General features: G+C 40.3%; 1 protein-coding gene across 2 annotated transcripts; it reads right to left on the reverse strand.

The window, feature by feature from the left end:
• Nucleotides 1–73: 73 nt before the first annotated feature.
• cfap77 (cilia and flagella associated protein 77) lies at nt 74–25,975 on the reverse strand. Of its 2 annotated transcripts, XM_017690997.1 has the most exons (7): nt 25,777–25,975; nt 25,565–25,650; nt 15,447–15,546; nt 14,237–14,474; nt 5,674–5,779; nt 5,013–5,114; nt 74–660 (listed from the first exon to the last, which is right to left on the reverse strand). In XM_017690997.1, the coding sequence occupies exons 2-7, from the start codon at nt 25,625–25,627 to the stop codon at nt 538–540; spliced, it is 732 nt and encodes a 243-aa protein (XP_017546486.1). In that variant the 5' UTR covers nt 25,628–25,650; nt 25,777–25,975; the 3' UTR covers nt 74–537. The 2 variants fall into 2 exon arrangements, with proteins under 2 accessions (XP_017546486.1, XP_017546487.1); XM_017690998.1 differs by lacking the exons at nt 25,565–25,650; nt 25,777–25,975 and adding an exon at nt 16,108–16,182.

The following is a 25,975-nucleotide window of genomic DNA, read 5'->3' on the forward strand; positions in this document are numbered from 1 at the left end:
CATGTAGTTTCCATATAAAGACGGTTGGACAGGGGACTGTACGTTATGTTTTGGGGAAAGAAGTGAGAACCAGTTTTTCATGATGTTATTGGCCCTTTAATGGTTAATGCGAATTCTAGTTCAAACCATGTGTGCTTTACATTCTATCCAGACAAGACAAACAGACTGTGTGAGGAAATAACGTAAAGGAGATGATGTGTGGTGCAAAGTATTTTGATAGTTCCCCTACAGATTATGCTCCAATTATTCACATCAAGTGTTGGATTCAAAGCAATCTGTTACATTCAACTTAAGGTTTAGTTGCACTTAACAGACCTTTAACTGAATGTTAAAGACTCAGTGAGCATCAAAGCATCTACAGTGATGCGCTGATATCTGTACCATTCACTTAGAATAATGAATCAGGCTATAAGGACTGACAAGTAGCTCCTCTTGAAAATTAGCTGATATCACTAAGCCTGCTAGACAAAGTATGAATGATCTGAAGCACAGACTGGTAGATTATAGAGATAAAGACTGGGGTTATGAATCTATCCATCAGTCAACAGTGTAAGTGCCCTGTCCCAACAGCCCTCTTCTGGCTGCCGAGTCAGAGTAATGTGCAGCCATGGCCCTCTTCCGGGCTTCAGCATCTCGAAAGGTGTCCAGGGCTGGTCCAATCTGCGGAAGAGAAAAGGCACCGCAAGAAGATAAACAAGGTGTAGCAGAATGACATGTTAGTCTACGGCCTACTATGCTGTACTAGAATAAGGCCTGAATGTACACAGTCAATAAGGACTCTCCACTGAAAGTCCATTTTAAGTACAGGACAAAATCTCTGTCTGCAAATGGGGCCTTATGAGTCAGTGATGATTTGCAGATGTCCAGTGTGGTGCTTATGTGTCTTCTGCCATTGTTTGCAGGCAGCCATAGTTTGGTAACAGCAGTTAGTCTAGGGGGTAGTCTTGGCTGTTTTGTCTGTCCGACATGTCTGCTGTGGATGCCATTAACTCGGCTGATGGCAGGCGAGATGCTACAACAGCCTGATATGCTGCAGCACTGGGGGTCTTGGTAAGATTTAAGAGGGTAGGGTGAAAGAGTCACAATACATGCAGAAGGTGGCCTAAAGGAAAACACTTGACAAATAAAAACAAACATTCGCTAGTTTGAATTTACTGATATTTTGGATGGCATTTCAAGACTTGGTTGGTTTTGACTCACATATCCACACAAAAAAACACACGGAAGGCAGAATAAATGTGTTTGAAAAAAGGTGGCAAACGCCTCTCACAAACATTTTATTTCAATCTCCCTAAAGCATTTAGGCTGGCAGCCAGAAATGGATACTGACAAGAAGGCAACAAGAAAATGCTTGTTGGCGTAACACATTTAGGAGTTGAAAAAATGGCTCAAAACACCATACATGTCAGCCCGGTGGGCTTACCTATCTGTTTTTTTCAGATGTTAAATGTGTTCCAAAAAAGCTAGCTTATGTTTGTAACATGTTTCAAATGCTTGATAGATGCTTCAAACACTGAAAGAAAAAAATTGCTCCAATAAGCTCCCTTATCAAATCTGTGGGAAGATGTGCGAGCGGACCAAAACTTCACCGGTGTCACCGTGGTTTATTTATATAATTTCCTTGTTTGTTATTTTGTTCCTCGTTTTATTTTGTAAGAAATCCTGTCGTCTCTCTCCCTCCCTCCCTCTCTCTCTCTCTCAAACACTTTTGGCACCTCGGTACTTTTTTGAATTAAAGAGGAGGAACACGCGTCCCACCAAAGGCGGAATGAGAGAGGAGTGAATAAGAGTGACAACACAAACAAACAGATGATGGAGGGGAAGCGGAACAAGCGTTGCGCGCCGGAGAGGAGTCGGCGATGCAAATGTCGAACCCGCAGCCATCGGGAGCGCGAGCTGACAGACTATAATGAGCGGAGGTAAATCTTTTATAAGGTTAACGCTCCCTCCTCGCCGTCAGCTGTCATACAAGAGAGAATTTAGCGCGCGCGTGCAGCCAAAACAAGGAGCCCCCCCACACTCATTAGAGCCGACTGTGGCCGGACGACAGGACTGGCAGGCGCGCAGGCAGCCGTGGGTTGTGTGGATAATTTGCAGAGTAGGATGCACGCAGAGAGGAGGATGGGATGAAGGTGGAATGAAAGTATGGAAAGAAAATAGAGGTGTGGAATAGGAGACAGGAGTGTGTGTGAGAGTGAGTGGGGGGACATGCATATGTATGTGTATTTCCACATACACAAGTGTGGAGGAAGTGTGTGTGTGTGTGTGTTTGCATGAGCATGCTGCGTGTGTGTATGTGTGTGAGTGAGCTGGTTAGCTCAGCAGGAGTCTGATTCCCTCATAATTGGAAGCATTGGGTATTGTCAATGGAGGATTTTCAAGCTTCACTGGCAGCTAGAGCTGTCATGATGATAGCCTGCTTGTCAGTGCAAAAGACCAATGGACAAAAAAAAATGCACTTTTGATTTAATTGGTGGCTTGCACGGGGCAGATGATAAGGAGGGTGGGAGCAAGGCTGCTGCAGTGGATGGGTGCTGGAGTTTGCGTGTGTCGTAAGGGAATCTGAAAAGAAATCATTACTTTCACTGATTTTTTTTTTCAGATGCATCCTCTGACCTCACACTGTCTAGCCGAACCAAACACATAAGCAATAAAGTCATTATGCATTCATCATGCCTTTACCTCTTCAGAGCCCAGGCTGGTATGTAAGCTCTCATAAATGAAACATTAAGAGAAGCCAAACTAACCCCTCTCCCCTGTAAACCACTCTTAACTGGGCAAAATTATCAAATGGAATAGGAATCAATATTTTACTTACTGTTAGAGATTAATGAGCTACTAATACAAACCAATTACCACCTGCTTGACCAGGCTTAACCTGTTAAAGTACCCCTAAAGTACCCTTAAACCATGAAAATAAGATCTGTGTTGAATAATTGATAAATATTTTACATATTATTGCTACGCCCAGGAAACTACTAAAAATGGCATAGGAGCATCCCTAATGGGGACTACAGCCCTCTATTTCTGAACATATTAAGCAGCTAAGATGGAGCACAGCAGAAACCAAAATACACTCCTGCTTAATAACCAGAAAATAAACTCCCAAGATTTTCAATTCACTATCCAATATATCACTGCTGTCAGAACAAAATCTTGTATCTTCAAAATAGTTAATTTATAGGAAAAGAAAAAAAAGACATTGACTTATAATTGAAGTTAACATAAAAACCTTTTTTTTTCAAGCTATGTGGACCAATTCTGTACGTCTGTCCAGCATGAATTTCAACACAAGGGTAACTGAAGTTATCAAATTATGCAAAAAAAGTAAAAAAAAGATTTTAAAAAAAATGGAGTTTTTAATGCAACAATGACAGTAATTCATATTTCGTCTTCATCGTCTGAACTTGTGCATAACAAACCTGCGCTGTGCTGTGAGAAGCTGTTTTAGTGTGCTCATAAAGCTAAGAATAGCCTCCGTATACAGGACAATAGCTTTGGGAATGGCCCCACAAAAACCATAAGTTCACTAACTCAGACTTAACTTCCATTAGTTAAGCATCAGTGAACTGGAATTGAGCTTATGTGGTGGTGTGAATAGCTGTTTTAGCCTGCTTACTAAGTGTTTAGTGCAAAATAAGATTTCATCGAGGCACAAGAACACCGTCGCTACATACTAAAAACACGTTGTCTCCCTCAGATTTGAGTCTTTAACCTCCAAACCTGCATCAGTGGAGTTTCAGTGAGTCTGAATCAAGCCTGTGCCCTCCACAGTGGTGGTTTAAGCTGTAGCATACTACGCTACTAGGACAGCTCTACATATGTGACAGCTTATTAGATAGACATGGAACATAAAAATAACACCAGTATAATTTAAAATCCTAACATCACCACAGGTTTAGTGTCTTTGCATTAGTTACTCATTAGAGAGAGAATGAGTTTAAAAATTTTACTTTTGGTTAATAAATGTTTACATGCCCAAGCTCCAGTATATCTGCAGGATCTTTTACTTCCTCAGGCTCATGCTATAGTTTTGTTTAGGCCACAATCAAAGTTATGCTCCATGGGTGACTGTGCTTTTAGTGTATTGGGTCCAAGGTTATGGAACGAGTTTCCTGACTGTCTAAGAAACTCTGGATCTTTATCTCTTTAAAAAAAAAAAAGATTCCTAAGACTTTTCTTTTTAGATGTGTTTTTATATATATATATTTTTTTTGTTTAAGGTAATTCTGGGTCTTTTTCCTACAAAGAATCCTTTTAGGCCTGTTTTTATTAATTGATTTTGCTAATTGTTGTTTTGTTCTTAGATACTCTGGATCTATTTAAGTGGAATCTTAAGACTCTTTTAAACACGTTTTTATTTCGTTTTATTTTTATGTGAAGTACCTTGAGTTGACTTTGACATTAAAAGTGTGCAATATATTATTATTATTATTATTATTATTAAAGCCATTTATCTATTTGAGGAACTGTTAACATCACAGTTATAACATCTGAAACAAGTTAGCTACGTTAATGCAGGCATGTTCAGTAGATATAGGTTTCCTGGAATCATGTTGTCATGCAATAGTTAACATATTTTAGTACTCTGGACCATGATAGGTTCAAGCTTATTCATGATGTACAAAAACTAGCGCTCCATGAATCACTTTTTAATGGAATTACTGAGAATGCCTGTTAAACTCAACACTACGTTAAAACATTTTACACAAATACCAATCAATATAATTATAATAAGTCATGCGAGAGGAGTTACCAAATTAAAACGAACATTTTAGAGTGCAAAGGACCTTAAAAATACCAGCATTAATATATCAAAGGCTTCTTATTCACTATATGGAAACTATATAGTAATCCACGTAATACATTGGTTCCCAGCCCTGGTTGTGAAGTCCCCCTCATATTTTATAGTTTTATCTGCTTCCAATACACCTAATCCAACTAATCAGCTAATTAAAAATATGTACAGGGCAGGGAGACAATGTGGAGTTAAGAACATAGGGCTTTTTTACCTGCTGGAAGCGGGGTAGTTTCCACGTGGACGGGGCCTCTTCCAGAGGGCGACTCTTTCGGAGAAGGGTGGTACGGGTGTCCTGTATCCTGCCGAGCTGAGCCTACGAGGAAAAGCAGCAGAGAAATGAGAAATGTCTTACAAAAGAGGACTGTTTTGCACTGTCATCCAAAAGTTTGGAATCACTGTTTTCAATAACATAAGCCCAATTTTGCTGCAGATACTTATAAAATCATTCTAATATGATATCAGTCACCTCACGGGTGTCATATAATATGTAAGAAGTTGTAAATAAAAATCTTAACTTTAAATGTTTCCAGATTGACAAACTAAATGCTGTTAAATAATTTGCAGGTTGCCATAGAATTTACTAAAAATTGCAAAAGTGATCAAATGTTGAGACAGATAACTTCACGTTATTATGAATAGATAGTTACAGTGTTACAATTTAGTAACTTCATATTGTGCCCAAAAAGCTTGAAGTATTGAATAAAACATCTAACATTACCTTCTGGTGTATATTTATATTTATCTCGACTGATCAAGTCATTACTAAACAATAATTATTAATCTGATATTAATCTGATCTGAGCGATTCTAACAGTAGCATATATATTCATCTGTGTTGAAGAAAGCTTGAGATGCCTTTGTTTTCCTCTCACCTTTTTATGCTGGCATGCCAGCAGGGCTCTGTCCTTGGCATGCTGCTCCTCCAGCCACCTCTGAGCATACTTATACTCCATCAGCTCAGAGATAGGAGTAGAAGGCCTGTAAGAGGACAGAGTAACCACCTTCAGTTTATAACCGTTAGTTCACTGTACTTTCAATTGTCCTGTCTATGCTCAACCCACAAATGCGTTCTTTCATAGCTACTACAGTGAAGTTAAGCAAGCTTTAGAGTCTAATGAGAAACTGCAGTCCACAACTCATCAATGACAACAATGTAAAACCTGCCTATATCTTCATGTAAGGATTGATTCTCAAACAAGAAATTAACGTCAATACTTCAATATCCATTCACCCACTGCCCGCCATCCTTCCATTATTTTTTTTTCCTTTTCTTCTATCCACCTCTTTATCCATAAGTGATATTTTACACCACACCACAGCTGAGTAATATAGGCCTGTGCTACATCTCAATTATAGTCTCTGGTAAGAAGCCGATCTCCGCTCTACCCCCTGCTGTTAGTTTTATTGCATCATTAGTACACACCACATGTCTCAGGGATCGCTAGCTAAGCATCCTGATGAGTTTGGACAGAGACAGCTGAGAAAGCTCCAGACCACAGAATCATCCAAAAACTGAGAATCCAAACAGAGCGATCCAGTTAGACAGAGTACATTTGGCTACTGCTGTCCTCTGATGTCCTCTCAATGAACTATACTCTTTTGTAACGTCTTTTTCTGGATGTGAACACTGTAGCTGCCAGTGGGAAAACTGCTTTCAGACTGAAATGAAGGAAAGCATGACTGATTTTAGATGTTAGGAGAGAGAAGGAAAGCCCTTTTTTGTGTCTTGTTTGTCTAGTTCATTGGTCTCCAGCCCTGCTCCTGGACCTTCCTGCAGAATGTAGTTCTAACCACAATCTGCCACACTTGCTTCAGAAATTCCTGATGGGCTGGACTGTGGAGGTTAGAGTAGGGACTCCGAACATAGGGACAATTACTGGTAAAGGCAGAGAGCTTGCAGACATGATGGAGAGAAGGAAAGTAGATATTCTGTGTGTTCAGGAGACCAGATGGAAAGGAAGCAAGGCCAGGAACATTGGAGGTGGATTCAAACTGTTCTATCATGGTGTAGAGAGGAAGAGAAATGGAGTAGGGATAATCCTAAAGGAACAGCTTGTGAAAAGTGTTCTGGATGTAAAGAGAGTGTCAGACAGGATCAAGAGCCTGAAGTTGGAGGTTGATGGTGTAATTTTGAATGTGGTCAGTTCATATGCACCACAGGTTGGTTGTCAGTTAGAGGAGAAAGAGGAATTTTGGAGTAAGATGGATGAAGTGGTAGATGGTATCCCAAGAGAGGAGAGATTGGTGATTGGTGCAGACTTCAATGGACATGTTGGTGAAGGGAACAGAAGGGATGAAGAGGTGCTGGGTATGTATGGTGTGAAAGACAGAAATGCAGAAGGTCAGATGGTTGTAGATTTTGCAAAGAGAATGGAAATGGCTGTGGTGAACACGTATTTTCAGAAGAGGGAAGAACACAGAGTGACATACAAGAGTGGAGGGAGGTGCACACAGGTGGATTATATCCTTAGCAGGAGATGCCACCTAAAGGAGACTGGAGATTGTAAAGTGGTCCCAGGGGAAAGTGTAGCAAGGCAGCATAGGGTGGTTGTCTGTAGAATGAGATTAGAAACAAAGAAGAGGAAGAGAGTGAAGACAGAGCCAAAGATTAGATGGTGGAAGCTGAAGGAGGAGGATGGTTGCAGGCAGTTCAGGGAAAAATTGCAACAGGCCCTTGGGGGCAGTGAGGAGCTACCTGAGGACTGTGAAACTACAGCTAAGGTGGTGAAAGAAACTGGCAAGAATGTGTTGGGTGTTTCATCTGGTCAGAGGAAAGAAGACAAGGAAAGTTGGTGGTGGAATGAGGAAGTCCAGGAGAGTATTCAGAAGAAGAAGGCAGCTCAGAAAAAGTGGCATAACCAGAGAGATGAAGGAAGTAGGCAGGAGTACTGTGAGGATAGTCGCATAGCGAAAAGAATGGTGGCAAAGGCAAAGGCTCAGGCCTATGATGAGCTGTATGAGAGGCTGGACAGTAAAGAACGAGTAAAGGACTTGTATCGTTTGGCTAAACAGAAAGATAGAGCTGGAAAGGATGTACAGCAGGTTAGGCTGATAAAGGATAAAGAGGGAAATGTACTAGTGAGTGAACAGAGTGTTGAGTAGATGGAAGGAGTACTTTGAAGAACTAATGAATGAGGAAAACGAGAGAGAGAGGAGGACAACGGGGGGGGGGGGGGGGGGGGGGGTAGTGGATCAGGATCACAAGGGTGATGTGCAGAGCTGCAGTAACTACAGAGGTATAAAGTTGATGAGCCACACCATGAAGGTATGGGAAAGAGTTGTTGAATCAAGGCTAAGGCAAGAGGTTCAGATCAGTGAGCAGCAGTTTGGTTTCATGCCCAGAAAGAGTACCACAGATTCAATTTTTGCACTGAGAGTGTTGGTACAGAAATACAGAGAAGGTCAGAAGGAGCTACATTGTGTCTTTGTGGATCTAGAGAAGGCATATGATAGGGTGCCAAGAGAGGAACTGTGGTACTGTATGAGGAAGTCAGGTGTAGCTGAAAAGTATGTTAGGGTGGTGCAGGACATGTATGAGGATAGTGAGACAGTGGTGAGGTGTGCAGTTGGAGTGACAAATGGTTTCAAGTTGAAGGTAGGGTTACATCAGGGATCAGCTTTGAGCCCCTTCTTGTTTGCAATGGTGATGGAAAGGTTGACAGATGAGGTCAGGCAGGAGGCTCCATGGACCATGATGTTTGCAGATGACATTGTAATCTGTGGTGAGAGTAGAGAGCAGGTGGAAGAGATTCTGGAGAGGTGGAGGTTTGCACTGCAGAGGAGAAGAATGAAGGTCAGTAGAGACAAGACAGAATACATGTGTGTGAATGAGAGGGAGGCAGGTGGAAAGGTCAAGATGCAAGGAGTAGAGGTCGTAAAGGTGGATGACTTCAAATATCTTGGGTCAACCATCCAGAGCAATGGACAGTGTAGAAAAGAGGTGAAGAAGAGGGTGCAGGCAGGATGGAGTGGGTGGAGATGGGTGTCAGGGCTGATGTGTGACAGAAGGATAGCAGCAGAGTGAAAGAGAAGGTTTACAAGACAGTAGTGCATCCTGCTATGATGTATGGTTTGGAGACTGTGGCTCTGTCTAAAAGACAGGAGGCTGAGCTGGAGGTGGCGGAGATGAAGATGCTGAGATTTTCGTTGGGAGTGACAAGGATGGACAAGATTAGAAATGAGCAGATCAGAGGGACAGTGAAGGTGGAGCAGTTTGGAGATAAAGCCAGAGAGGCCAGGTTGAGATGGTTTGGACACGTGTTGAGGAGGAATAGTGGATATATTGGTCAAAGAATGTTGGAGATGGAGCTGCCGGGCAGAAGGAGAAGAGGTAGACCTCAGAGAAGGTTTATGGATGTAGTGAAGGTGGACATGGAGATGGTTGGTATAAAAGTAGAGGAGTGGATAGGGCAAGATGGAGGCAGATGATCCGCTGTGCTGACCCCTAAAGGGAGCAGCCGAAAGAAGAAGAAGTACGCCTATACAAAATCTCCTCACTTTAGACCAATCAGAACATGTTCTGTGTTATTTTCTCTTTATGATTCTAAATGTGGTTGTTGACAATATAATCTCTTAGTGGGTTAATGCAAGAAGTTTTTAGTTGCAATAATATAGTCTAGCCAGAGAAGTCAAACACTAGAGGGCGGTCCTGAGCGAGCCCAAAATGAATAGGTTAAGATGGTGGATTTGAGCAAAATCAGTTTAGATATGCTTAAACATTTTTAATACCAAAGAATACATTTCCTGTAAACAGAGAACATCATTAAACATTTTAACAGCACTCCTTAGCAGTAATGCTAGCATCCTGTGACCCAAAAACTGATTGCTGTAGAAACTAGAAAACCTACAGGCAGGTTTTCTTTGCTTTTTTAATGAAATACATGCTTCTGCTTTTTACAGTTAAAAGAAAGTTCTGGGCTAGTGATCAGAAACTATTTTAATTTTCCGTTTTTAGTCGTTAAGCTCCATTAACACCTATTCATTGAGGACTCACTTGCAGGCACCCTTTTTTTTTTGATATAATGGGGAAAATTGTAAGAGGGCCAGCTCTTTGTTATAGGGCATATGTCAATTGATCATGCCATCCTTGAGGTGATGGGCAATACCACTTATTTTCTTTTCAGTATGCTCCCAGCTTATACTCAAGCTAATAATCTAATTCTGATACTGATGACACAAAGAGGTCTTGGACTATCCTAACATGACTTTTATCTATTTATATTAATGATTTTCAACCATTTCTACTGGGCCATTCTTCCTGAAATGCTCACACAATGTAAAGTGAACTTTCATTTATTTAAATTAATAAATATTCCATAAAAACAGAGTTCCAGTGTTTTGATATGATGAAATTCAATGTAATACAGTGATAAAAATGGTCAGGTTTTGTAAGTCACCAGGTGTACTTGTATGTGTGCATGCATGTGCGCTCTATTATACATGTGAATATAGAGAGTGAGTGTAAGTGTGTGTGTGTGCTGCATTATACATGTGAGTATACCATGTGTGTGTGGGTAAAAATATGGCTGTGGCGACACTCTCTGCTAGAATTGTAGTGCTTCCTCATTAGGGCTGACCTTGGCATTGGTGAGTAGCTTTTGATGGATAGAGAGCAGGACCAAACAAGTCCCTGAGGAGCCATGATCTTATCTTTTATTGCTCCATCCCTTTCTCCTGACTGAACAGACACACACTCCCCTCTCTCACACCCCATGCATCAAGCATAGAATAAATCTGACACAGAGTAATGTGTGTGTGTGTGTGTGTGTGAGAGAGAGAGAGAGAGAGAGAGAGAGAGAGAGAGAGTGCGAGAGACTGAGGGGGTGTGTTATTAGTTAAATAATTCAGCTGTATTGCAACAGCATTAACACCCAGAAGGTAGATGGGGGAAAAAGCCAGACTAGATGTATACAGAAAGGAAAACACAAACAGACGGACAGAGGGACAGATGGAGAGATTGAGAGAGAGAGAGAGAGAGAGAGAGAGTTAGAGAGAGAGGGAGCTTGTGGCAGTGCTCATTCTGCTATCTGCTGTAATAATCCTGCTTTTGCTCTAAGCACATGCCTCATGGCATATCTCCACAGACATTCAGCTCTGGTGAGGAAGCAGATGTCTTTCTCTTTTTATTTATTTCTCTCTTCCCTGCACACTAACACACCTGTCCCTGAATTACTTCTCACCTTCTGTCTCCTGACTCCAGTATGGGACCCAAGGCAGGATACTGTGCGAGAGGTCCAAGCATGTTGTTAGTGAACCTGTTCTGAAAATAACCATCTGACCTCTTATTCCTTCTCTCTAAAAGGGGGATCTTCAAGGGTTTTAATGAAGGCTATGTTTACACACTCAGATCCTTTCTTTACATTATTTACACTATATTGCCAGTACATTATGTTTTGCCTACTCCTGTAAAGTTACCATTTTGGAGACTCAAATTTTTAGACAGTGATGTTATACTGCAGAGATCCTCACTATCATCATCTAGTACAATCTCCATCATGGACCTATACACACACAAACACATACTGACCAGCCACTTCATTTAATAATTATGTACATCTCCTTGTATCTACACTCTTTGTTCTTCTTATCAGCCTCATTTACCATATAGAAGCAATTTGTAGTTCTGCAATTACAGACTGTCCATCTGTTTCTCTGTATACTTTGTTAGCCATCTTTCACCCTGTTCTTCAAAGGTCAGAACCTCCACAAGACCACCACAGAGCATCTATTATTTGGGTGGTGCAATAGTGACTCTGACGTGGTATGTTATTGTGTGTTGCACTGGTACAAGTGCATCAGACCCAGCAGTGCTGCTGGAGTTTTCAACACCTCAATGTCACTGCTGGACTGAGAATAGTCCGCTGAAGAAAAATATCCAGCCAATTGCATCCACTTTGCTTTTTCGCACGTTCTGAAGAAATTAATGTAGACAAACATCATAGCCTAATTTCATGTTAATTTAATGAGGAGCTTCAGAAAGAGTCTGAGCATTTTTCAGAAAAGATTTCTCAGATCCTGCCATACATAAATTTTCATCAGCCAGGCTTTCATTTTCTACATCTGCATGCTCAGTAGCCTGCTGTTGCAGTCAATATGTGACCATGTTTGAAAATAATAGGTATGTACAGTCATGTGCAAAGGTTTGGGTGACCATGGTCAAATGTTTAGTTAATTCTGTAAGTGAAAATTAGAACACATTCTCTACAGAGATCACACTTCTGAACATTAAAATGCACAATTACTGTTTATTTGCTGAAAAAAAATGGCCTGTGCAAAAGCTGTTGCTTCACAATCTTTAAAACTTAACAAATAAACAGGAACTGTCAACTAAAATTAGTAGAAAAATGCCATATTCAAGTTCCGTGTAGAGGATTGTTAACATATTTTCACTTAGAAAATCAAGAAAGTGTAATGTATTTTTACTGCCGTTGTTTAAACTTTTGCATAAACCTCCATTTTCCTATATGTTCAGGAAAGATATGGGTCTTAAAAAATATAGTTGTATTTAGATATACTTGTGTGACGCCAATGATCCTATGACCCCACATACTGGGCCATAGAATATATGGCCACTCTACTTATTCCTGCAGCCACCTTTTTAAAAAAGAGGAGAAAATATAAAGAAAGACAAGAAAGACAGAAATAACAATCACATCATAGTAGGTAGTGAAATTGAAACACAACATGTAGTTATGTGACCAGAGACAAGCATGGAATATTAACCTTGCTAGGTTTGAATGCAGTATCTCTGATCGCACCATAGTGACCTTGTAAAAGTGAATGAACATCCGCATAGAGAGCAATGCACACAAATATGTCATAATCAGGCTCGACACCTGCCAGGATAATACTTACTAAAGCCTATCTTAAAATATGCATGACAATTTTCACTGCACTAAGTGTTGACATTTGTTTTCACTCAGCGATAATGGGCCTCTTTCCTCTGATTAGGGATTTAACAATCACTGCGCTGTGTGTGGGGAAATCTTTTGCGTCTTTGTGTCTAGAGTGGAGTGAGTGAAATGGGATCTAGGATGGCATTTAGTCATGTAGCGATGGTTAGAGTTTTATTATTTCATTGTTTTTCCTTCGTTTTAACTTAAAAATAACACAGCTATTATCAAGCCTCTGTTCCCTAGAGAAACAGGTCTAAAGTCCCTGCAGATATTACCATGCTCATATGTGTATTGCGGCATCTGTATCTTGGGACATAAACTTCTTTTTAAAATACTTAAACGGAAGAAAATTAGTGAACAGGACACTTGACTCACTGAAAATGGTTTAAATAGTAAAGGTCATATATAGGACATGTGGTTCCCTGAAGAGAATGAACTGTACAATTGAAATTCTCTAATAAAAGAATTCTCTTTCTCTGTCACACACACTAGACATGTAAAGATGCATCAGTGCACTATATGTACCAAAAGTGGTTCTTCTATGGTATTACTCAAACAATCCTTTGTTTTTAAATGTGTATGCATATTTTTTCCTATTTTTAAAGAAACAGTATGCAATATATTTACTGTACTAAATCATAAAATCACCATGGTAAGTCATCATATATTAAGAAAACATGCTACGTTGAAATACTGGCTTCTCTGATGGCAATGCTAAAGCCTGTATGTCCTCCTTTGGAAAATCTGTGTTTTGCCAGTGATCTTGTCCACTGCACATTTCCCAGCACCATTTCAAAACCCCAGGTTGCCAGATATAAAATAAACTGGCCAGCAAAAACAGCCAAAGAAGAAAGCAACTGAACTGGATCAACAGACATAAAGTTAAATTCCATCCAACCTAAAAATCCTCAGCATCCTTCTAAAAAGCTAAATATTAAGTAAATATTGGTTATGCATTTGAAAGATGGAAATAGCTTAGAGCCCAGAAGGACTAAGACGAATGCCTGAACAGTTAAGTATTGTGCTTTAGCTGAAGTTAGTGAACCTTAAGTAATTTATCATGGCTACTAGTAGGGATGGGCATTTTAAGTAATTTAACATTCAGGTACTTGCATTCATACTCTGTGGTCCATGTGTAGCTGGCTATCAAGGTAGCAAGTAGACACAGCAGGTGAATAATCTCAACTAGTGCTCGCTAATACCATCTTGGCTACCATACACAGCCAGCCATTCATCTAGCTAACACTGACAGAGTTATAAAAATTCACATAAGCTGGTTTATAATTTGCAAACAATAAAAACATTACAGCATAGTATTTATTGTCGCTTGCCATTGTCAAAGTTTAATGTTGCACTATATATATATATATATATATATATATATATATATATATATATATATATATATATATATATATATACACATGTGTGTGTGTATTCATAATTTTTATCAACTTTATTTAGGCCCAAGTTGCTCTAGGTTTCCTACAAAGTCTGGACAACTTCCTGAAAATGTACAAAAACAGGCACACACTCTCACCGTGTAGACACACCGAATGTGAGGTCCTGTGGTATCCGTGCTGGGGCAGACCTGTGCGCGTCTTTGGAAGCGATTGGGCGTCTGATATCATGAGTTGCACGGTACTGCTGCAGCTCCTTGGCTGTCACCAGACCTGACTTCACCCCCTCACGGTTCAAAGCCACAAAGTCACGCTCTGCCTTTCTGTATCGGGCAGAGTTACTTGAGGACAGTGAGGGCGTGTTCCAGCTGGAAATAGCTGTGAATAAAACAGAGAAACAGAAACACGTACAGAAACTGAAGAGCAACCCACCACTGCACACAGAAATGTGGATGTCAATTAAACAATGCTTTTTATATAAGAGGTGCCACTGAGACACAAACTGGATGCAACAGTGAAATGTCTGCCCTCCTGCAGAATCAAAATATTGACTGCTTCTTTATATTCCACTAAAATAAAAAAGTTATATAGTTCTGTCACTTAAGCATAACTTGTAGGGTGCATTTCTCTGTATACTTAATCATTTCCCATCTGATGCTGATTCACTGCGCTAGATTCTTTTACCATAGCAGCAGCTGCAGAAGGCCTCTTCTTCACCTTGTCACAGTTACAAGAATCAAACATTTTAATACATCAGCGGGTTGCCAGCAATTCCTCTTTACTTCGGAGAAGCAGTTCATTTCACAAGCAAGAGAAGTGTGCCTGTGAGAGTAAGAAGAGCATGATGATCGACAGCTGGCCCTTTTCTCGACCCATTCCCACAAGGCAGAAAAGGCAAGAGTGCCAGAAAGGTACTGGCAGTGTGTACTGCATTTATTCTGGTCTCAGATCAGTTCTGCTGTTAAGATTATAATGGTTATTAGTAGGATTTGACTGAAATGCCTAGTGAAGATCAGCTGTAAATGTACTTCTAGTTGGGGCTGCCAGTGAGGCTCACATGACTATGAGGAGAAAAGGCCTTGACACTGGCAGCCGTTGCCTGTCGACTGTTGGGAAGTGCATAATTAAAGTGAGAGACAGTGGAGCTGCTAGAAGGCAAACACAGTTTAGCGTGTGTGCTAACAGGAGCACACTGACACTGAGGGCCAAGTGCCCGAGCAATGTAACGCGTCAACATTCTGTGACAAGAGGGAACTAGTTAGGGATGGAAAGTCAGGAAACTTTTATTATGTTTGTTTGTTTGGCACTGAAGTTTATTTGGCACAGACCCAAATTAGTTTTGTCACTTACCCTCTGACACTCCTCCGTCTTGAACTGTGGTCACTGCCCCATAAACAAAGTCAGGTCCTGGACAAGGCAGTCCTCTGGATTTGGTCTTCCCAAGTGTAGGCTGCAGATAGTGGAGAATAACAGACAGGTTAACTCTTCGACTAGAGATACAATCATGCATTTTTTCTTTATTTACCCAAGCAACTCTAGCACAGTAAAGTCGGCCCTGTGAGGGCTTTTGATGTGACTATCCAGAAAGTTACTCTACTCCCACCCCCCACACCCAATAAAAGAACAAACGTTTTTATATTGTACATAACCTTTCAATTCTGATTTAAATTTATTTTTGAAGCATTTTAGCAACAAAATATAGTGTTATGTTAAACAAATATATTGCTGCTGTCTGCTCTATAGTATCTACTTTCTATCATGGCTGAGAAGCTCTAGATTCTCAGAATATGTAAAAGCTGTCAATCATCCAGTGGTCACCCTAAGCCTGTTTAAACAGTGCTACTTAAATACAATAATTTAAAGCACATTTCAGAGAAAGCATTTAAGTCACAAGAGAATCAGTGTGTCAACACATCATTTTTTCCAGTCTTCACAGCTGGACTGATTGTCAAGACAGCACCCCCCCCCCCCCCCCCACCCCCCCAACCATGCAAAACCATAAAAGCTTCACCACTGCATGTAATCCAATCGTCATTATGCAAAATGTCACTAATTAGCATAGAATATGCCCAAAAGACTATTGTGACAAGTCACTACACGGTAAAAAATCATTTCATCTGAGCTCTTCAATAAGGTGGATGATGCTGATGGCTCCGTTCCTCCGTCAGGTAGGTGTAGGCCTCAGGCTGCACTGCTGTCAAACTGTGGTCCACTCTGCCTCATCTAATACGCCGCTTGCCTCTCCAGAGCCATAACTATGGGGAGATTGACAGGTAAAGAGTTAGCGACAGCAGGCAGTAGGGCTCGCTGCTAGCCTGTCATCGCCGGTTCGGTGAGTATCTCCTGGGGCCATGGGCCTGCAACAAGCCCGGGATAACATGGCGCTGTTGTTCTGCCAAGCTTTCAAAGTGGAACGTCTCGAGGCCTCGTTTTAAAGGACGCGTGAATACAGAGAAGGTGAGAAAATGGAGAATCAAACTGCGGCAAAGGTGACAACCGGATGCGGTACCTGTGCGGGGTGGTACGAACATGCCTTTGATCCCGCTGTCTCTTTATCGCAAGATGGAACATGAAGGCGGCATGCTAGCATGAAGGTAGCGCGCTAGCATGTCAGTCACGCAGTGCGCTGGTTCCCTTCAACGCTGTCGTTTGTGATTTTGGGGAAGACGAGGCTTTGTGATATGCTTGTCTGTCAGGCAGAAAGGAGCCCTTCAATCAGCCACGGAGATGCGTATGCTTGCTCTCATCTCAACACTGGTTTAAGGCACTTTCATTATGCTGAATAGCAGTGGATTCCCCACAGACAGTTTTCATAGGAACTATCTAGGTGGAAAACCGGATTAGATATTCTTTCCTCACTGGACCCCTTCTCTCCCCAAACAAGTGATCCTCCTTCTTAAGTTCATCCATAAAATTGAGAATCACTGAATAACTACATGTAGCTCTCCCATAATCACAGACCTCCAATAGTGACCAAAGGCTGGAGATACCAACAGATCTTTTCTGGTTTCACCCCCAGTCTGACCCATCCAGGCCTATGGTTAACATCTCTTCTGAAACCCCTCAAATCTTTCCCTTAAAGGGCCAATCTTCTGGGTCTGGGCCACCATCCTTCTAGACCATCCATTTAATCCTCTCAGCAATTCCAATCTGCAGATTGTTTTGAAGGGATCACTTAGAGATCCCTGAAGGAAAGTGTTGACTGCTGGCGCAAAACGGCTGATCGGACCCTTCTAAACATTATTGTGCCTTTCAGGCTCAATAAAGGCCTGAAAGAGAAGGGGACAACAAAAAAGGCAAATCAGGAGGGGGATTATGTTAAGCAAAAGCTCCTTTTATACTCTCATTTACTGGTGATCTGTCCCTTTATTGTGTTTTGATTAACCAGGCATGGACGTGCAGAAAAAGAGGAGAGTCCATAGGAGAATGGGGCTGCTCCACGAGAGTCCATGGAAGGGTCAGTGGGAGCATATTATTCACACAGTCTTAAAGAGACAGAGAATAGAGGGACATAATCATCCCTTAGTGAAGACGCCCCTCCAGTCTGTCCTCTGTCTATTCACTCTCCGTGGTTTTAATTTCACTGTGCTTTTGTCCCACTCTTGCTCATGTATGCTTTTAGGATTTGGCTGAGCTGAGCTTAGCTTAGCACTGACCCTAAGAGCCCATCTCTGCAGCCTACAGCCTTGTTGCTCCCCCATTCTCCCTCTCTCTCTCTCTCCCTCTCTCTCTCACACACACACACACACACACACACACACACACACACGCACACACATATTGGCCTATCATTACAAGGGCAGCCTCTTTCAGATGACATCTGTGACTGTCTGAGTTAGACTACTGGGCCCTTTTCATTTAGCCATTCATAAACAGTTGGTGTTTGTGGATCCAGACTGCTATGTGCCTTTTTGCCATCAGCCTCTGCAGCAAGCAATCCATTCTTTCCAGATCTAATCCACAGTCTTACAGTTATTCTCCAAAGCACAGCAAGTAATGTATGGGTCATTATATGAAAAATGGCCTATTTACATTCCCCAAATTAAAAAAAAATTACTTAACATTGTCAGGTCTGTTACCTTTGGGTTGGTAACACAGCTGGTAGTAAACACATTTAGGCTTGCAGCTTAAGCCAGCCAGTATTGCACTTGGTGCCCATGTAGTTATCATCGTAATATAGTTAAGTATAGTAAAGAGGAAAGCAATCAGTGATGTACACAGACATGACTGATAGTTCACATTACATTCTATCATCTTCTTCATCAGGTGCAAAATTTGTTTAAAATTAGTGTATTAATGGCAATTAAATAGGGCAGAAACACCTGGTTTTTAAAGTAATTAATAATGTGGTATCACACATGAATAAAAAGGCACCAGTGACCTGTTAAATTTGATGAATATGAATATCTGATGAAAGTGACAGGTACAGTACTGCCTAATGACAACAAAGGAAGAAGTAGCCAGGAAGAGTGGAGGTTAATAGTATGGATTAACACAGACTCACTATTTGGAAAGTAACAGGTTCTTTTTATTCATGTGTTATAACTGCTTATTAATGAGTCTTAATGCATCTGTGATCTAATTCTTAACCATTAATAAATCAATTAATCAATTAATAAATAAATGAATTTAACAATTCATAAACCCCTTGTTAGGGTAGTCTTACTTTGAAGTGGTACACAAGCAATTTGTATGCATATATATATATATATATATATATATATATATATATATATATATATATATATATATATACAGCTTCTAAGCATCAGCAAGGATTGTTTACTCATCCAGTATAAAGGCTATAGCAAGTACTCATGTAATGTCTAGGCTAAACTGAAAAGAAAGAGAGAGTACGGCATTGAGAGAAAGATGATCTTCCTACGATCCCCGGGCCTCAGAAAAAGTTGTTTTCCGCAAGAAACATCTCCTGAGCAAAACAACTAGATCATGTGGTTGAAAGAGCATTTTGGCCTAGCCAGCCAAAATTTGTCTGGTGTCTGCAGAGTTGGAAAGTTTGGTTTAATCCATACAGTCATCCACCCAAGCCTGCTCATCTCGTCTCACTCTTCTCTGACTGACCAACAACAGGCCTCTGTTGAGAGCTACACAGAAGAGGAGCTGATAGACGTGATTAGAAGATAATGGCAGTAATGCGTGCCGATCTGTCTATGCTCACTGCACTCACTGGCTCCTCTAACTCAGATCAGCGCCATCTGGTGCCTGGCCAGAGCACAGCAGGCCTACAGGCTTAAAATTAATCTCTTGCTTTCACTACTTAAAACTGGAACTCCGAGTGTATGTGTATGTACAGTGTGCGAGAAGGTGTTTTCTGCCTTTGTTCTTAAACAGAAAGAAATATCTTAATCAACTTTATTGTGTGCATTTATGTTAGTTATAAGTCATTTTTACAGGATCATTTTCAAAACTTTCTTTATCCCTTAGAATGAAACAGGGTGTTTAATTGGCATTGAAGATGTAAATAATCTCTGTTCTGTTTGGCTGCCCTGTATTGTGCCTCGTTCAAAAACCACTCCAGGCTGAAACACTACTTATAACTTCAGTGAGAATGGGAGAAGCTCAATTATTATAGGCTGAAGAGGCATACATATGATCAGTGTGGTGGTTTTTGTGACACCACAAAACAAGGAAAAGTTTCTTAAGCTTACTTTTGAAACTTTAACAATGTTTACTTACTACATCTAATTCTTGTATTTTTCATGATACAGGCCCTTTAAGAAGCTGTTAATATATAATGCGCACAATAAACAGGGGATTTTTATTTGTTCTGTGTCCCTCCCAACATTGGCATGAAGGGATAACGTAATTATAGGCTCAAGACTTCTGCCGTGTATTGCAATCTTTTCCACAAATGACACAATCGCTGTTTCATTTCAAATAGTTTCAGCCCCCTAGATTTTACTAGGCAATGTGTAAATCCATAGTTTTTTTAAAGATAAAATATACATTTATTCATAAGGTTGATTTGAAAGTGAGAAACAAGAATCATAACCCCTCACACATCACACTTCACATCACACTTTTCCATTATCACCAGGGCAAAATCTTTCAACTTTAAATTACTATCTCTGAACTCTTCAAATCTCTCCGTTCGACCCCAACAACCCCAGACTCTGTCAAACACACACCCACACACCTCCCTCTCACCCCCTTCACTCCCAAATGCACACATATACCCAGTCCTCCTGTCCAAGCACATCCTGGCTATGCATTAAAATGCTCATGCTCCCTTTATAAGGGGCTAATCCTGAAGCTCTGGGTATGAGTGATGAGGTACTTCTAAACACAAAAGGAGCTAATTGGCATCATGTGTTTCAGTATGCCTTAATGCCTTAACTACCTCTCACAGTACAGATTAGTATATTCTTACTGTCATATCAAAACCTTGTTATTCAGTGTTTTTGGTTTGTACATTTTTTTTCTTTTTTTATTACAACATCTGGAAACAAAAGCTGGCCTTTGCATTATGTAAATGTTTTATGGATCAAGAGATATGGTTAAAAATTGAAAGGGCCCCTTACTTTTTGTACTTGAATTTTTTTTTCCCTTGAAGTCAAACTTATGTGTGCATTGTTTTATGCATCAATATAGATATGTAAATATAACATATGCAAATAACCACTGTTCTGACTGGCTGGTATGCGTGTGGCTCTCATGAAATTCAGGAGATTCTTTCTTATGCAAACATTTTTTGTGTGGCCTCAGGATCTTAGGAAGATCATTTTTCTCTTACTGTCATACTCTCTTTACTTTTCTGTGTAGCCTGTATGTTACATTACTACTTGATATAGTCTTTATGCTACATGATTGTACATTATTTGCTGTTGCTTATAAGCTACATCAGTATGCATTACTCAAAATGCATTGTAGGCTGGAACATTCTTTAGTATAAACAGGCTGCTTTTCGTGCTGGTTTTATGACATTACAAAAACAAAAAGTTGTTTTGTACCTTAGATTCCATATATGGACTGTATGCACATGGTGGTACATTTTGAAACTTAAATGAAATTATATTAAATAATAATGTTTATACACTATGTCTAGTATAAGGAAAAAAAGTCTCTCTCTGGGGAAATCTGACTGTCTAAACACAAGCTAAAAAAAAGTCAAATCAGCAGATCACAACAGCAAATAACTTACTTCTGGGTGGAAATATTTAGGAGTTATTTAAGAAAAGTACTTTCTTGTGGTGAAATATCAAATTACTCAGATAGTGTGTACCTCTTAAAATTTAGAAACAATATACTGTGCTGCTCTGCACATATATGGAGGCTAGCAAAAATGCTAATAGTCTAAGTTTCCTAACAAGCTTATGTCACTCTATAGTTAACTTTTTACAAAGTGATAATTCTAAAAATATGAATCAACACATCAACATGCCATTCTGTTTGTCATTCTGGTGCTCGTCTTGGTGATGTAGTAGTACTTGGTGACTTATAAGAGTAACAAATTCACTAAACTCTGCCTTGAGACAGAGCATCACTGGGACTCATGTTACTTTTAGCAGCTCTGCCTGCTTTTGAAAGTTGTTCAATGAGAAAGGCCTCAAACACCACAGGGTTTTACCCGTATAATTAATGTTCTGTCTGTTCTGTTTGTATATACTGTTATTGTAAACCATAAACTGTAAAGTGAGCTGCTTCTATGCTGACTGAGTGTGAGTTATCCACCTGTACGTTTAGCCAACCTTTGTTTGCAACCATTCGGTTTTGGTCTGTTTAACGCATTCTGATTAACACAAAAGTCTCAAATTGCGTGTGTGTGTATTTCAAGTGTTTGTATGATTGTCTCTCTAAACCCAGACATAGTGAGAATCAGTTCATGCAAAACCTAAATGTATAATTACATAAATATCATCCACCACTGGATCTTGGTAAATCACAATGATAGATGTGCTTACCCTTCATTACTTCCTCATTACATTGATTCATCAGGTGCATGCTCATTATGTCTCACAAGTAATGTGACGGATTGCTTCTGTGCTGCCTTGGCTATGATTGACTACACATGGGCAATGGTCACTTTACACAGCTCATTTACATGAGGTTATTTATTAAGGGAACGGTTTATGGTTATGCATTGGGCTTTGCGCTTATGTATCTGTGTCGCTGTGCTTGTACCTACAGTGGGCCCAGCTGGATCCCATTAATAATGAGCCTCTGCTTTGCTACAGTGTCCATGTGGAAGATGAAATGGCTTGTTACTTGTGGTGAAAACATGAGGCTAGAGCGTCTATGGACTTAACTACATTATTACGTGCTGTATCTTTATCTAATGTATGCTTTAGCTGACCTTAATAGAGATTAGGGTGGTGCTTTACCTGATTATGTCCAGCTAGAGCTTCCCTACTGGTGTTACATCATGTCACATTGGGCATAAGTAGGCTCTGTGGCCTTTTTTTGGCCTGGCAGGCTTGTATATCAGTCTGTACAGATGGATTTGTGCTCTGATCATTGCAGCGTAAAATAGACTACAGACTGCATAGGTTTAAAACACAACATGGTAGAATCTGAGATTCCCTCAAGTCTAACACAGGCTACAGTACGTAGTGTGCTTAAGCTAACGCTAATGAGCCTGAATAGGAGGATCTGAATGGGACCCAGCCGGCCTGCTGCCCAGCAGGGCCCATTGAGGGTGCTGAGAACAACAGAAGCCCCAAATCTCCCCCCGATCTCTCATTTACTGGCCATCAGGGAACACAGGCATGAAAATGGGATTTATTGGCCATGCCTCATCAAAAGGGAATTAACGGTGGTTTGTCCCATGTGAACGGTACATATTTATACCTTTTAATAATCTAATGTTTTAAAACAGAACAATGAAATAAAAAGTCTGGATACAAGACAAGGTATCTGGAGTCAATACAACTTTAAAATGTATAAATTCAATGGATTATGGCAGAATTATGTTTCCTAAATAAAGATACTGAAGATGTACACTTGAGGGTACCAACCCAATGACCTTTTCTGAGAGCGTATGGAGGTTCTTAAGACTTTAAAAAGGTTCTTCACACTCACGCACTTCATTTACAAAAAAAGGCTTCTTTGATGGACCATCCATTAAAAGCCAAACATGGTTCTTCTATGACATGTAGTGCCAGTACAATTCACTTTCTTAAAAACAAAACAAAGGCTCTGGTCTCTATATTTACTTCATACTACATACAACTTAGTCCAATCCATCTCTTGTACACTCTGAGGACCATTAGCAGTGGTGTATATTACTATGATATATGCCTCCTTTCCCAGTGGGACAGCCATACATCAAAACTGCCTGAAGCAGACAAAACTCCACTGATGATGAACTGCTCCGCTACACTATACCAGTAAACCTACAGCAGCTATGCTAAGTACTGGATCCACTTTGTTCCTAAGCTCCACGTTTTTAACAGCAGTAGGCCCATCTCTCTGCAGTGAGAGCATCACGGGTTTATTGTTGAACACGGAAAGAGAGTCTGTGCTGATTGTTTGAGGGCTGGAGGGTGAATGTTGTGCATTATAGCTAAAAAGCAAGTCACAAGAGAGGAGAAACAGAGTAACATCAGGCAACGCCAAAGCAACAAAAGCCCAAATCCTCACAGATGACTCTACCATTGTTCCGGAGCATGGCCAAAAAGCTGTAGCTAAAATGGATCACAATGGCAACGAACGAGAAATCCTTGATCTTATGGGACCATAGCAAGATACGCTCAGTTCATTATCATAGTCATTTAAATACAGTAATCCTATTTTCTGCATCAGTCAGAAGGGGCATATCAAATAACCCTGGAGAACAGAAAGAGACAGAGGGAGGGGTGCAAGCAAGCAAAGGTCTAACGCTCGCTTCTTATCCCACCAGGGATGGACAGAATGATTGGATGAGTGTGAAAAGAGAAAAAGGGGGTGGGAGGGCTCGGCTGTGCGAGGACATTATGTTTAAGTAATGCGGATAACAAAGGGAGAAGTAGAGGATTGAGTTGGCTCATTTCATCCTCCCTTCTGCTCCACTGGAAGAGTTGATGAAGTTAAAATGAGGCGGAATTAGATGAAGGATATGCTGATCAAGGTGGCTGCAGAATGCAGACTTCAGCACGATGGCCTAACAAAGTGGATAAAGAAGGGGGATAGCAAGGACAGTGGGGGACAGAGTGGGATTAGGTGAAAGGAAGCAGTCATTCTGAATGGTCAGCGATACATTGTTTTAGTTGAGACATAAGTAGGTAGTAGATTGTGCACAACAATAAGTTTGAGAACAGAATATTTGAATACTATGAATGTCATACACTTTCTCTGAGTTGAGGAGAAATACTGCCATCTGGTGGTTGTCTTAAAGAGGAATTCCACCAGTTTCTGCCAATGCTTAAGAGGTTTGATGTGAAATGCATCATTCTACTGAACTGTTCACAGTGGTGGGGACAGTAACCAGATGAAGCATTTAATGTCTCTAAAAGCTTCTTCACAGATTACATGAAATTGTTATGAATATGTTGCCTAAAGCTGGAGACATTGTTTTGCAACAGTTTTGTGAGAAGGTTTTGGCCTAAAATGTATTTTTGTAAAAGCTATTTGCAGTGGAGAGGGATATGTAGGATGTTGAGGCCAATCAGTCCCCAAATAAAGTTTTTTTTTTAGGATTTCACACTGTTTTACCATTATCAACATTAGATATAAATCTAACAAATCAATTTAACATTCACACAAGTTCACTGGTTGTACTGGAAAGCAAATAAAATGGCTATGTTTGTGTGACCCCTGGTTCCTACCTATCAGTAAAAAATGCACCATTTCACATCATTTATTTGCATCTAATCGATTGAACTGGACATAAATCTGTGGAATTCCTTTTTATATACACTAGTGAAATATTACTCAAATTATTGATGATAAAAGAGTATTTAGCACTAAATTATATCTGTTGTCTTTTAAAGAAGTGCCTTGCTTGCAGCTTAACTTTGCTCTGTTTATATGAGCAAGCAACATATTACAGAACCCCTAAGGTAGAATGGTGATTATTTTTTAATAAAGTGTGACCATAAATTAATATATTGAGGCCATGAATTCCCTGCTGAAAAAACCCCAAAGCCAATGAGTGTTTCTTTTGGTTCCTAATGGTTTTGTAACGTGTTTTGCTTTTGTAATAGATTGATATCAGTGTAAAGGATCCTAGTGGTTTAACAGGTGACCAATGGCTGTTTCTAAATGCATTTGATGGGATCTAAAGGTGTTATACAGGAAAGTAATTGTCTCTGTTGGAAACCATCAAGCCAATTCCCATTAGAAAGCAAAATCATTAGGTAATCCTAACGGGTTCTAAAGGTCCTTTTTCAGCAGGTTTGTGGCCTCAATCTAGTAATTCGTGGTCTCAATATATTAGCTTGTGACCACGGCTTGTTAAAATTAATCACCATGTCATCTTAGGGACTACGTAGCATGTAGCTAGCTAAGCTAACTTATCCCAAAATCCTTACCCTTATTAAAAGAGGATTGTTCAGCATTGAGTCTCTGAGCACTCCGACATGAACACCTTCCATCTCCAAGCTTTAATGAACAAATCCTGCAAACGAAATTTGAGAAAATATGAAACATGACACATCGTTCAAAGTCTCTGAGTGTGTTAGTAGCAGTGCAGGCATTTCACAGGAGAATGTGGCGAATTCAACAGAGCGAAACCGAAGCCTACCTGGACGACCTTTCAAACAACAAACAGAAGGTCGGGCAGATCAGTAACCTGCGCAGTCCTGTACAATAAGGACTTCAGTAGCCAGCTGCGTTTGCCTCTGCTTTATCCAGAGCTCGATTTTCATTAAAATACCGTAAAACAGATCGGTTTTAATGGCTTGTAGCATACAGCCTGATTAGCGAGGCCCTGCTCCCTGCCC

Source organism: Pygocentrus nattereri, chromosome 20 (assembly GCF_015220715.1).
Source record: "Pygocentrus nattereri isolate fPygNat1 chromosome 20, fPygNat1.pri, whole genome shotgun sequence".
NCBI lineage: Eukaryota > Metazoa > Chordata > Actinopteri > Characiformes > Serrasalmidae > Pygocentrus > Pygocentrus nattereri.